The 13,812-nt window shown below is 38.1% G+C and overlaps 1 protein-coding gene across 3 annotated transcripts; it reads right to left on the minus strand.

Moving 5' to 3' along the window:
* Nucleotides 1–538: 538 nt before the first annotated feature.
* On the minus strand, nucleotides 539–12,319 carry LOC131315930 (calmodulin-binding transcription activator 5). Of its 3 annotated transcripts, none has more exons than XM_058345175.1 (14): nucleotides 12,195–12,319; nucleotides 11,911–12,032; nucleotides 9,667–9,792; nucleotides 9,393–9,508; nucleotides 8,008–8,096; nucleotides 7,828–7,873; nucleotides 6,792–6,930; nucleotides 6,401–6,520; nucleotides 6,225–6,283; nucleotides 5,114–5,545; nucleotides 2,893–3,593; nucleotides 1,899–2,445; nucleotides 920–1,228; nucleotides 539–837 (listed from the first exon to the last, which is right to left on the minus strand). In XM_058345175.1, exons 2-14 carry the CDS (start codon nucleotides 11,972–11,974, stop codon nucleotides 793–795), a joined length of 2,793 nt encoding a protein of 930 aa, XP_058201158.1. In that variant the 5' UTR covers nucleotides 11,975–12,032; nucleotides 12,195–12,319; the 3' UTR covers nucleotides 539–792. The 3 variants fall into 3 exon arrangements, with proteins under 3 accessions (XP_058201158.1, XP_058201161.1, XP_058201160.1); XM_058345178.1 differs by having other exon boundaries at nucleotides 6,792–6,924; nucleotides 12,195–12,257; XM_058345177.1 differs by lacking the exon at nucleotides 12,195–12,319 and adding an exon at nucleotides 12,167–12,185.
* Between the last annotated feature and the right edge of the window lie 1,493 nt (nucleotides 12,320–13,812).

The raw sequence follows: 13,812 nt of genomic DNA on the forward strand, positions 1-13,812 counted from the left end.
TGGTTAACAGATGGTATGAAAGTCATTCGCGTCCATGTTTATCACTTGCTTGGAGTAGGTCTTATGTGCTGTACCTCTGCCGGAATGATTCAGAGGATGATGTCGTGACTGTCGTCGATATAAAAGCCAGATGCGTCAATTTCTACAATGAGCGCCACGTAAAGCAATATTTATTTACATATTTTCAAGATTTATGTACTCTTTTGATATCTTTACCCTTAATATTCTCCTGAATTCGGACATTATATATGTTAAATTTTGACCATCTTTCCGTAAGCTCGATCACATGGGTATTGAATCTTTTGATAACAAATCTTTCCAACACCCATAAACTATATCATATCACCCTCTTCTGTATTAGAAAGGAAAACGTCCAGCTAATGTCAATGTAAGAGGATCCCAAAATAAGTTGCTAAAATATGCTAAAATCACTTCAGCATCAGAGTGTCAGGTGAGTTGTGTACAAAAAGAAAAAGAAAAAAGCGCTCTAGGTGGGTGTTAATGGAGAGATTGCTAGTATTTCAGCGATCTCAAACACTACCAAGGAGAATGTACCGTAAACATCTGGAAGATAAAACACTGAAACCTTTCAAGAATCATAACAAGAAGGCAACAGAACCAAGGGAACTGAAACTAAATTTTCTTGGAAAGACAAAAGAAACTCTATTAGTCTAGTCTAGAAATTTACAAGATGTACATGTAGAACACCACAAACTTGCCCTTTGAAACCTTTTTCTTTTCCTTGGGTGCCACAGTAAATTGCCTAGTAAACTAAGAAATCCTAGTACTCACTTAGCCCATATCTATATCGGGAGACACAAGTCCTTCATACTGCAGCTGCACAAAACAAAAGGTTAATTTGGTCAAGCAATCATTATATTCAAATGTTTTAAATTAGCCCCCAAAGAAAAAAACCTACCCTTGCTTGATCATACGCCAACTTCATACTCCGATATTCTTGTTGCGCTTTCTTTGAACGAAACATGGCTTGGACCCGTACAACAGACCTCTCAACACGCTCTTCAGCTTGTTGCCTGCTGGCTTTGAAGAAGTCCTCCTCCACATCACTTTCGTGCTTCTGATCTTCCACAGCTTCCACAGGGCAAACCTGAAGCCCCCGGAAGCCTCTTCTCTTCATACGCCAACGTAATAATGCTTTTTCAAGCACTCCAACAGACCAACATATCTTCCGATAATGTTTCCGGACTTGGAAGCCTCGATAAACAGCCTGCATCAAATAAAGTTGAGTATATGAGTAATTGGCGGAAAGAATGGGCGTGCAGGTTGCAAGTAATCATCAAAATGAATTCTGCAAAATAGAGAAGTTAATGTTTTTGTTCTTTATGCCCTTGATAACGTGCATGAGAACTAAGGAAAGAAATCATCTTAACACCATGCCCTTTCTACTCCTCGATCAGGTCCGAAACTACACGCTCTTAAGAGCCATGTCATTTAGGATGACTTAAGTAACTCTGAGCAGGCCAAATGGAGGATAGAGTCAGCTGACACATAATGGCACGCAGGATGTTGAATGCTGCAGACTCAAGGTCTATGCACAACTACTTACTCGTGATAACTAATTTAAAATTAGAACTTGTAGTACTTATGTTTTGTGTTCTTTCAATTTGGGTATGCTGAGGAGTCTAATTATTATCAGATTTTCTATTTTTTTGGGGCTTCCAGTTTCCTATTTTGTCAGTGTTCAGCCCAATAAAAGGCTCTGATCATTGTATTAGTCAATTATGAATTGATGATATGAATATTTAAAGTGTGGCCTGGATGCTATTAATGTTGTGGCCCGCGTGTCTTTCTACTTTCTTCTCCCCTTTCTCCTCCTCCACTCTAATCATATCTATTACACCAATAATAGTACAGTTAGTACTATAGAGAGGGCTTACTTGAATTCTGATAGCATGACGTCGCAAATTGAGAAAGTCTTTTCGCATCTTCCAAGTACGGAACCTATGTTGAATTCGAACAGCAGCTGACATCTGTTTCCTTGTCTCATAGTTCCGGAAGGCATGCTGGATCTTCATTGCAGCAACTATGTTACGAGCTTCGTCCTCGGGATTGGAAAACTGGACTGCTTTTGTCCTTAGCTTGAATGAGTGCTCCCTGAATGCAGCCTGTATACGAGCTGCAGCGTCGGCAGCCGTCCGATAAGCAGCCAGAGTGTCCTTCAGACACAACTCCTCTTGGGTTTCGTTCCCACCTTTCACCGAATTAGGTGGATTGTTTTGCAATGAGCCACTGACATTTCCAGCTATTGTCATATCCTTAAAGTGATCCACTAAAGCCTTTTCTGCAAGATAAGCTGCTAAACCATCGTGACCTTTTCTAGATGCGAGATCAGCTGCAGTGCATCCACCGCGATTTTCTGAATTCGGGTCTGTGACCAAGTTTGGCTTTGCTCCAGCAGAAAGAAGAGCAGCAACCATTTTCTCCCTGAAAGTGGAGATTGTCTATAGTTTTCTTTTATCCGCAGAAAAACAAATCGCTCATGTTAAGAAATGAAGATATCAAAAGAATTTATCCACTCCAACAAGAAAGGACTTATTTGATCCATGCAGGTATTGCCTCCTCACATTTTTTCCCCCAGACATTACCTTGGCAACATTGGCATGAAATGGATCGTTAGAATATTATCAAAAACAAAAAACAAACTAGTGTCCAAATCAATTGGGGATGGGTACAAGAATCCTTTTTGCCATTCTGCTATGTCAAGAGCCATATAATACTACTATCTATGACATTAGCAACTAAAAAAATGAAACATGATTGACAGAAGGAAAAACAAAAACTACTCAGGAGTTCCCAAGAAGATATTTAGCAACCTATTTCGTAGTATTAGATTTTCTGGCATCTGATGTGAAAGACAAGAATTATCCATACCTTCCACAATATGCAGCCCAATGAAGAGCAGTCCATCCAAATTTGTCCCGATAATCCAATGATAAGCCAGACCAGGCAAATGGGCAGACAGCCCACGTATAATCTAAGATAGCACACAAATGGATTACTCCTTGACCTTGATCATCATGATCAGAAGTTTTACCCCCTTCAACTACTCTTTCCAACAGCCATTCATATAGTTTGTTCTTCAAAGTGAGTTCGAACAAGCTGTCCTTGGCTTGTTGAAAAGAGATTTGGTTATTTTCAACTGACTCCATCGTATATGCCCAACCATCCACAATGTGGGAGGTTTTGTGGGTAAATATTTTGGCCTCTTTGAGGGCATGTGGCAGTACTTTACTTGAAAAAATGCTAAGGCTCTTAGTGGTAGAAAAGAGCAAGTGAGCAAGTCTCATCTGAACTCTAAAATCCTCCCAATTCACCCCAGTATTCTCTGAACATACCATAGAGTCGCGCAGCAAAGGAGTGCGATACTCAAAGGTCATAACTTGGCTGATGGGATTGCAAGCATCCAAACTAAAATAAAGATTCACTAATCCGGGGGTATGTGGTGAAACCAAACAGCGAAATACTCCAGGCTGGATAATTTCTGCAGGATAACATTCATCTCCACAGACACAATATAAATCGGATCTGGACAGATGTTGATGCCCGTCATTAAAGAATCCAGTGATGAGTATCTGCAATAATAATTACTAAAGGTCAGTGACTTCTCGTAAATACTCCCTAACACTCATGTCCGACAAGTGAAGGCGTCAAGGGGCACCACTCATGTACAAAAGCAAGAGATGACAATAGATAAAGCCACCAAGGAGCCCAACAAACAAGCTCCACAAGAGCTCAAGCATCCACAAAGGGTAAAACAAAAATAGAAAACATTAAAAACATGATATATCTCAACAACAATAGCGATTACAATCGACAAAGCTCTTCTCAACCTCCCACCAGACCATTCTTTTTCATAGTAGCATCATAGTTAAAGCTTTATCTACCTCCCACTTCTCACTTGCTCCAGCAACTCCTCGAAACAGAAGTTGCATCCATTTTAAGCCTCATTTTTCCTTTCACGTGGACTCAGGCGTTGGTAAGCAAGTTAAGTAACCAAATGTCAGCTTCACCTAATTATGAAGTCCAAGGCCACCAACTTCATAGCTCCCAGATAACTTCTTTTGGCATAATAATGATGTTTATTTATTAACACATAACATTTTAGCACCATATCGCAGTATTGATAAGTTATATACTTGTATCATTAACTCGTCTAATTAAGCATACTTGATGGGTTCATGTGCAACTAGAGATATCAGGCGGCAGTCACATACACCATAACCTAGCACTTGAGTGTCAAGTATCCTCCCAAATTTGTAAGGCCATTCCATGAGCCAAGCTTGGATACAGAATGGCCATCGAGGAAGGATTCCCCTGCAGCCTCAGTCTCTTTCCCTCCTCAGTTCCCCAACTAACATGTTTCCAGGGATGGAGCTGTGTAGAGGGGCACGGTGGCACTGGCCAACCCTAATAAAAAATGTTTTCACACTTATCGGTATCCTAACATCTTCATTTGTTACATAAATGATGGAAAATAGCAATTTACGAACTGATAGATACGGATTAAAGAAATAACATCTCAATCACGCTCATTTAAAGATAACGAAAGAGTTGAAACAAGCCTTTATTGAATTCTTTACTAAATGCAAAGTCCATGATAAAGACTGATTTTAACTTAATATTTCTCTTCATATTCATACGGACAATATTTAACAGTATGTGTGTAATCAAACAGTGCCACCTCCCCACCCAAATCCTGGCTCGCCACTGCAAGTTTCCCCTTCTATTTGTTGATTACCCTTAAATCACTGCACTGGATCCTTCCCCTCTCCTCCTCCCTTTTGCTAGATGCTTAAGACCAAACCTCCTTTCTTTCTCACCAATCCAGTCCCCATACCACTCCAAACCATCCCCTTCATAATATTCCCCCTCCATAATTACAGATGCACCATTTTCTATGCCACGGGAAATTAGTAGTCAGATGGTCATTATCTGGATTCTGACTTTTGGTACCTGTTAAGGTGAAAAAACCCAGAAAATGAACTGTGTATAATGCATATGTCAAAACAAAAGGCTTGTCCTAGTACATGTGAAAATTGTGCAGGCACAACCAGATGTGTAGTCATGCTACAGTAATCATAAAGAAGATAACCTTCGTTTCTTCAGTTGAAAAAGCCCATGCAGGAGAGACATCTGTAATACTGAAAAGTTGTCCAGGAACAAATGACTGAGGATGATCCATTATTTGTAAGGTAGACAATTCATGACTTGTCGGAATCGAGGATTCCAGAATTGGATCATCAACAGATCCAGGAGAATCTGTCAGGATGTAGTTCATCCACCTTCCAAAGCTCTCTTGAGTTTGCAAGCCATCCTTGCCCAGTATGTCTAAAGTGTCACCAGTGCCTACTGTCACCAGTCCTGAAACCTCTCTCGGCAAATTTACATTTGTGTCGCCACTCATGTTCTGGAAGAAAGGACTATCCAATGTATTCAACCCAATGGAGTAACTTCGGGCATCTGACTCACCAAGACTCCCCAAAGAACTCTCCTCAGGTAATTTGTTGGCTGATGGAATGCTACCCTGCAAGATGAAGCATTTCTTCAGTTATACTTGGGAAAAAATAAAAAAGTTCGTGATACAAATGGTTTAAGTTTCGGGATGTTACCAGCTTATTTAGAATATGTAAAGTCAGGGCCAAGTTAAAATCCATTTTACTTCTCGACCTATAAACTTCTAAAATAGAATAACACGACCATGAATTCGTAGTAGGTGGGATGGTTGTCATAGCTAGACAGCCTAGACTGCAATAACAAGAAACTACTTCGAAGAAGAATTTATTATTACTATTAGAGTTTTCTTTCTGAATGAACACTAAATTCATTAAGGAATTACATGAATCAAGAAGGCATACTTTCCGAAAAAGTGAAAAGTCAGCTAAGCTGAGGCAAAAATCCAAGGGGGGATTTGCCAACTGCTAGAAAGCATGATGTTAAGCGGAGTTCCAGAGGCCTCCGCAAACCCAATAGCGAGAGAAACCCCATCTTTCTCTTTCCCTTTTTCCAACTTTTCTAGTGACAAAAGGTTTTAAGACAGTCACTCAGCGATTATGCAGAGAAGATCTGGATACTTCAGGTCAACTATTCCTTTCTGCAAACTATTTGTAGTTCGAAGAATTTATAGTTGCATAAGGATAAACACAGAGAGAGAGAGAGAGAGAGAGAGAGAGAGAGAGAGAGAGAGAGAGAGAGTTTCTGCTTACATTACTAGTGAATTCATTTGTTTTATACTGATTCAGCCGCTCAAAGCGTGGAGTTTTTCCTGTCACGAATTTCAGAGATAAGAAAAATAGACAAATATCAATCCCTAAAAAGGTACAAGGTCAATCGCTCCCTTAGGAGCTCCTAGCTGTACCACTAGAAGCATCAAGTTAACTACCTCCCTCAGGTGCACTCAACTTGTTGAGATCATCAGGCACCAAAAGCTCTTCCCAATCCAGTGTATTGATCTCGTGAAGTCTCATTTCATGATTTATAATGGTCATATTATCACCAGGCTCTGTTAAGTCGCCAAGAGGGGAGAATGAAAATCTAATACAACAATTTTCTGAAGGTGAAGAATATTAGACATAATGATACGGTGTATGATCCACACATACTAGTAATTTGAGAAAATAGAAATACAGAATTTCTCTTTAAAGTTCGGATTTAGTTTGAAAGTCACTTGTACTCCAGAATTTCGTTACACTAGACTCAAAGACATAAGTCGTTTGACTCATTTCACTTGCGATAAATACAAGTTTACTGAATAGAAGTTCCTTTATTGTTACCTAATTGTGCTTTCTCAGTAATATAATTCGCTGCATCAGCCCCAGAATCAGTTTCCTCTGATAAGAGCCAAGAAGCAGAAGGGTCAGAGAGGGCTGAACTAGAATTTGAATTCACAGGAGTGCCGGGAGAACCCTGCAACTGAGTCATAATCAACCATAGCCCAGTTTATAGTTAGTACCAGTTGTTACCTCCTAAAGTGGATGCCAAAACAAAAGACTTCTTCATTTCTTTTGGGGATCAGCTAAGACTTAAGGGAATCAAGTGAAGAACTTGGAATTTACTTAATAAAACAAGGTTAACGGACTTCTTCATTGTCATACAGCATGTAAAAGAAGCATATAGCCTAAGTTAGAAGCCAAGGCATATGGCATGCCAAAATTGTACCAGTTAACTAATTGGAAGTAGATGGAATCTTACTAAAGCACCGAAAGAGGCACATTCTCTGCACGCTCCGAGAATAGATAATCAAAAGAACTACAGAACCTCAACTAGAAAAGAAAAGACTCTACATTGTGCTTCCTCCCGAGTTAACATAGAATTGGTAAGAAATAAAAGGAAATCAGATTTCCAGCTCAAGTGTGTTATGGGAATCCCATTCTCAATAAAGATTGTGGCCCCTTCAAGGCAAGTTACTAGCCTTTTGGGTGTCATACACTTTAAGGTGTGTCTTAAAGAATTGAATGGAGGTCTTAAAGGTGTCACATGCCAGGAAACTAGTCTCCAATGGTGAAAACCATATCAACTAACTAATACAATAATTTTAGTAACGTCTTCAGAACAAACAAAGCTAAGAAAAATAATTTTGTGTTTTTATACAAAAATTAATAATTCAAACAAAGAGTTTCATAACAGCAAATGTCTCAATTAAAAATCAATTCACTCATTAATTACGAGAGCCCTCGTTTAACTTATGTAACTAACTTCCCAACCCACAAATTCCAAAACCCCAAGAATAGAAACCCATAAATCAGCACACTAGACTTGTGTGCGTGCAAGTGTTTGTGAAAGAATGGGAGTTTAGTAAAAGATACCAACCTCTTGAGTTTCACGGTAATGAACAAGGACAATATGTTCCAGCGTCCTGCAACAAAATTCCGACCAAAAAAGGAGAGAACTTAGCATAAGCAACCTTTGGTGACATGCCAAGCAATGAGTAGAAATAACAGGTAGGAAAGGGTGATTCATGGAACCACGTAAGCTTTAACCATTGCATACTTATCAAGAAGCCAGTAGCATCTGCGGACAAAGGTCGGGTTATCTTCACCATGAGCATAGTACACATGGATCCTTTCCTCATTACCAACCTGTACTTAAAGTAAAAATGCATTAGTTTGAATTTTACCCGTGCAAATATAATTTACCAGAAATAGATATACGCGTTTATTGCAAGATAAACACTAACTATGCAGCTTTCTCATGGTATCGGAAAGAGGAAGCTACGGCCATAACTTTTTCCCTTCTTCAAGTGTGGGGGAACAGGAAAGAGACCTATATTTCCAACTCTAGATAAATAAAGATAAAATCACGAGCAATGTGTAGCTACTTCAAGACTTTGTCCTCCCAACTTTAAGCTCGAGTAGAAAACTTATCTCAAAACCATAGCAATGTGTAGCTAGCTTAAAGAAGTATTTTAATTTTCAAGTAAAAAATATATTAAAGAACTACCAGGGACATCAAAAATTCTGCAGGGTATCAAATATTTTGCATTTGGCTTTTACTTCTCTGCTATGATGCACCGACAAGGACACCGACACGGACACCGGGACACGGGAATTCTAAAAAAATGGGGACACGGACACGGACACGGCGGGGGACACGCCATGTGTATATTTATTTATATATATAAATAATTAATTAATTATAATTTAACACCCAGAAATTTAAAAAAAATTATAATTTGGCCCCAAATTTTTAAAAAAATTACAGTTTAACCCCCAATTTTTTCAAAAATTACAGTTTGGCCCCCCAAATTTTAAAAAAAATTGCAGTTTGGCCCCTGCCGTGTCCCCATCGATGTCCCCGCCGTGTCCCCCTCAAAATTTAATACTAAAATATGGGACCCGTACGTATCTCCGAGGTGTCCCGCCGTGTCCCCGTGTCCTGACACTGCGATTCTTCGACCTCTAGAGGTGTCGGTGCTTCATAGCTTCTCTGTATTAGCATTTAGGACTTGGCTTTAAGCCTAGCAGCTAGTGGTATTCAAACCCTGCTGAAAATTGCAAAAGATCTATCACTTCAAAATTGAATGTGATTTTGCACATTTTTTACCTTTATATGCATATCTTTCGGGTCCACCTTTTATTGAATTCAGTGAATCCTCGAATTAACTACATCATTTGTCACCTTGGATTTCCAGGCCACAAGTATGGCATAATTTTGCTCCACTATTCCAACAACAAAAAAAAAAGAAAAAAAAAGAACCCATCTCAAGCTTGATCAAACTTTTAAAATGGAGTCACTCTCATCATGGCTTAGTATGCAGTCTGCTATTATGAATGGGGAAATAGCAAAAGAAAACATATGTTAGACTACAAGAAATTCACATAAAAAAAAAGCTTATTATGCCAAATACATGACATTTACCAGTTTGAAGATCTTACTTTTAAGTGTTCATGAGCTTCTTTGACAGTCTTCCCATCCTTCTTCTTCTTCCAATTATGACCATCTCTCCGAAAGTTTCTGAGCTTTTTACGGTCAAACAGTATGATTGTACCGCCTATAGAATTTAAAAAAAACCAAGACAAAGTAGAATCGCAATCCGCTTAGATGGATGATAAGTCTCTGTTCAAAAGATAACATAGACCATTGGAGAGCCAGGTCCAATTGTGTTAATCACTATTATACTCCTTTCCCGCTACAATGAAAACTACTTACTTTTTGGCAAGTTCACCGGCTTGACACTGATACTGAAATACTTATAGTTACACAATATTGCATGGATTTCATTTGGCCTTAACCATCTTGCCTTGGCTTCGTCCATGATGTTGACAACATCCAAATCTGTCCATTAAACCAGGATCATAATGAGCTATAAGCATGAAGTACAAGTTGTATAACAAAAGCAAAAAAAAATATATATCGCTGATTTACTGTGTCAAAATGATGCGGTCCAGAAAAGGTGGCCAAGGGTATTTCAGTAATTTAACCATTATCCGGTTTTTAAGGGTTAGGATTGGCCATAGATCTACTTGGGATATTGCCTAGACATGGGCTGGATTCTTAGGAGTGTCTTTTGGGTTTTAGTCAAGTCAAAATGTCTATTTAATTTTCTAGTCAAAGTCTTTAGAGTTAATTAGTTGATCAAAGAGTCATTTGGTTTTTCCATGTCATTAATGTTAAGTGTAGTCAAAGAGTCAATTAGTTGATCTAAGAGTTATAAGTTTTTCCATGTCATTAATGTAGTCAAAGAGTCTATGTTCAATGTGTCTTTGGAAGTCTAAAGTTAGTTGAAGGTTATTTATGTTAGGAAGTTCTAGAGTCAAGTTGAAATGGTTATAAATAAGATTGTAAGCCTTATGGCAAATGATGATTGAATGAATGAAAAAATTGAGTAGCTTTCAAGCTATTAGATTGTGTGATGCAATCTTTTCTTTGGTGTGATGCTAAAGAGCCCCTAGGTGTGATGCCTTGGGTTTTCTAGGTGTGATGCCTAGACCTATCCTTCTCTAACCCTCATCTCGTTCTTCTTACAAATTACTATTCACGTCCACTGTTCACAGCCCCAAAAAAACAGCCCCTTTTCCTCGTGTTCGATCATACTTAGCCCTATTCCAACTCTGTCCTGCATCACAAAAGCTAGTAACAACATGAAATAACCATTAAGGACGCTAATCTAGAATACAACTGTCAACCGACAACTACCAGGAAGAAAGAGATGGGAAGCCTGAACCTAGTATTTGGGACAGCTGTAGAATATCAATGGTGCCTGTCTGGTTTCTAATTTACTAAAAATTTTGCCTAAATTAAAAGTTATCACAGCTTTCATTGGTACATCAACCAAACTTTCAGGGTAATCCCAAATATCCCTCCTAAAATGTTAAAAGATTGGCTTACGTGATGCTGACAGCATGCCTATCAGGAAAGAGAACCGGGGAGTCTACATATCTATCAGCTCAATATTGCCATTCTACCTTATCTATGGTAGAATTCTCAATCACATCATAGGCTATTAAGGCCCAACTTTTCATGGTCATCCCAATGTCAACTACATCACCTAAAGGTCGGAAATAAAAGGCCCCTTTTAGCATTCCTAACACCACAATGCTTTAATCTTGCCCCTCACTTAAGTGAGTTAAGTCTTTATTACATGGATGCGAACACGAGCATCAGTTTATGTGCACCTTCAATTGTCGGATGTTCTTAAACCTGCATAGCAACAACAACAATAAAAGTACCCATGTAATCCCCAATCGCTGGGGGTGTGGGCGGGGCTGCTCTCACAAAGTTTTACTACTGAAATAGCAGCCCCCCTATATCTCCAAAAATCGATGAACAAGGGACGTTATGCTGTGAACTATGCCCCCAAATCACTACCGGAAGGCATCAAAGAGGGCAGGCTTAGGAACCCAATTGAATTTTTGCGCTCATTAGTCATTAACTTACATGTATTACCTAAACTGGCATATTAGTGGCATATCAGGATATTCATATATGTCTAACTTGAGTACTGGTACAAAGGCACAGCCTAAACACTTATGTGCTTTTTATATTCATATCATTTCTAAACGATATGTTTAACTCATGCAGTAATGTGGTATTAAGGAAAACTGTGAGATTTCTCTCTCGCCATCATGTGAAGGCTACAAGTGTTTCTGTCTAGTATATATGAGCTTCTTTTGCTTCAAATATCACGTAAAGCAAAATTGGACGATCCAAGTGTCTCAACATCCCCTGATCCCAAACCTGCAACTTCAAGCAAACATGGACAAAGTATTTTTTTTATATAACTCAGGTGTCCGGGCAGCTTACACGCCCACGCCCACTTACTTGTCCAATCCTATAACTATGAGTATTACTATCAAACAGGACAAAAGTACGTACTTGTCCAAATCATAAACTACAAGCAAAGAAAAACAAAACAATAAAAGAAAAAAATTTGTGATTCAGTATTTTACGCGCCTGCCATTGTACGGAATCCATGAGTTTCCCAGCCAGCGAGACGTCCTTGTATGGTATTTTCCATTTGGCAAAAAAATCCTCAAAAAACTTGACCGATCAGTCAAAACATCGAAATCACCGACCTAGCACGAATCAATCAACGAAAACCAATTTGATTAAAACAGCGCAATTGATCAAGAGATGGCGAGCTCTATCGGAAACAAAAATACGTTTTTTTCATACATATGTACACATACATACAGACACACACAGAGACTGCGTTGGTGGGGCGGAGAAGAACGTACCAATCGTCGAGGTCTCCGTCTGAATTTATTTACATCGCAAGTAAAAAGAGGAGGAGGAAGGAGGAGGATTGGAAAGGTTGTCCATTCCTTTTTAAAGTCGTCCCTAGTTCTGATTTGGAATTTTGGATCAAAATGGGAAATGGTTGCATGCGGAGGTGAGCAGGAAGATAGGGGTGCACACGGAAAAATAATTGCATGTGATGGTTTCCTAATTTTTGTCCAGCAACTCTGTTCGGTATTTTTCGTACTAAACGAAAAGTACCGGTTGTTTGGTATTTTCGTCTCCAATGAACTTTTTAAATTTATGTCATAATATTTTACTTTTAGATTTTTCTTGTTGAGATGAATGATTAATTTAAAAAATATAATGCGAACCTAACTAAAACACAGAAAAGACGAATAAAAATACAGAAATAAAAAGACGGAAAAATTTAGACTGTTGAAATGATTTAGTTAAAAAAAATTGTAAACTCATTATTTTTAAACTTAAAAATAGGTCCTTATTTTTTAAATACTTATTTGAGAAAGCAGCCCCCTATAACCTAATGTCTTCTAAAAAATGGAACGTGTATTAAATCTAAATTTTTATTTTATTTTTCACGCATCAAACAAGTATGTAATAAAATGCTATGTAACTATCACAATTTTACACTTAACCATTGCAGATTCCCAGCGCTTAGAGCATCCGCAATGTAATAATCAAAAGTGAATAATCAAAACTTAACACGTCAGTTTTTGATTATTCATTTAGAGGGTTGCTAAAGTTAGCAATTTGAAATCCCACATTGTTACTTTTGATTATTTAAATGCCCAAATTTGATTATTGGTTAGGAAGTTGCTAACTTTGATTATTACAATATGAGCACTTTTTTAAGCACACATTGCTAACTTTAACAATCTTTTGATTTTTATTATTACATTATGGATGCTCTTAGCACGCCCACTTAGTTTTGTCACACATTAAAAACATTTATGCTAGCCAAAATTCTTTTGGGAAAATGACAGTCTAGAACGTGTTTTGATAATTAATACTCGTCAAGGACAAACTAAGAACATTTGTTAATACTGAAAATATCATTGGCAAGTATTAGTTATCAAAACACGTCATTGACCGTCATATTCACATTTCTTTTCAATCCTTATTAAGGCCGTAAACTTTCATTTCATTGGAGTTAGGCCTCGTTCAGGAACTCAATATAAGTACTTATTTTTTAAGAATGTAATTTCAAGCTCAAAAATAATTTATTTATACAAATAATTTTTCTACCAATATGGATCTTGTTTGATAGATTTCATCGAGATCTTTTATATGATGCAAGAAAAATTAAAAAATTATTTTCTATTTACATTATTTTTAAATTTAAAAATGTAAAATAAGTACTTATTTTTTAAAAAAGTGTTCTGGAACGGGGCCTTAAACCCACAATCTCACCAAATCTAAACGCAAGTAAATAATTAACGGGCGAGTTGCCACGATGCGTGGTACTTGATTGTCAAGGTTAGAAATTGACATGCCATAGTATAATTTGGCGGGGAAGGGTCCTAATCAGTTAGACTCCAGTTAGTTTGGATTCATTGTGTGCCCTTCTCGAGCCCGTAACAATTATCGGAACCGTTC

This window comes from Rhododendron vialii, chromosome 2a, assembly GCF_030253575.1.
Source record: "Rhododendron vialii isolate Sample 1 chromosome 2a, ASM3025357v1".
Taxonomy (NCBI): domain Eukaryota; kingdom Viridiplantae; phylum Streptophyta; class Magnoliopsida; order Ericales; family Ericaceae; genus Rhododendron; species Rhododendron vialii.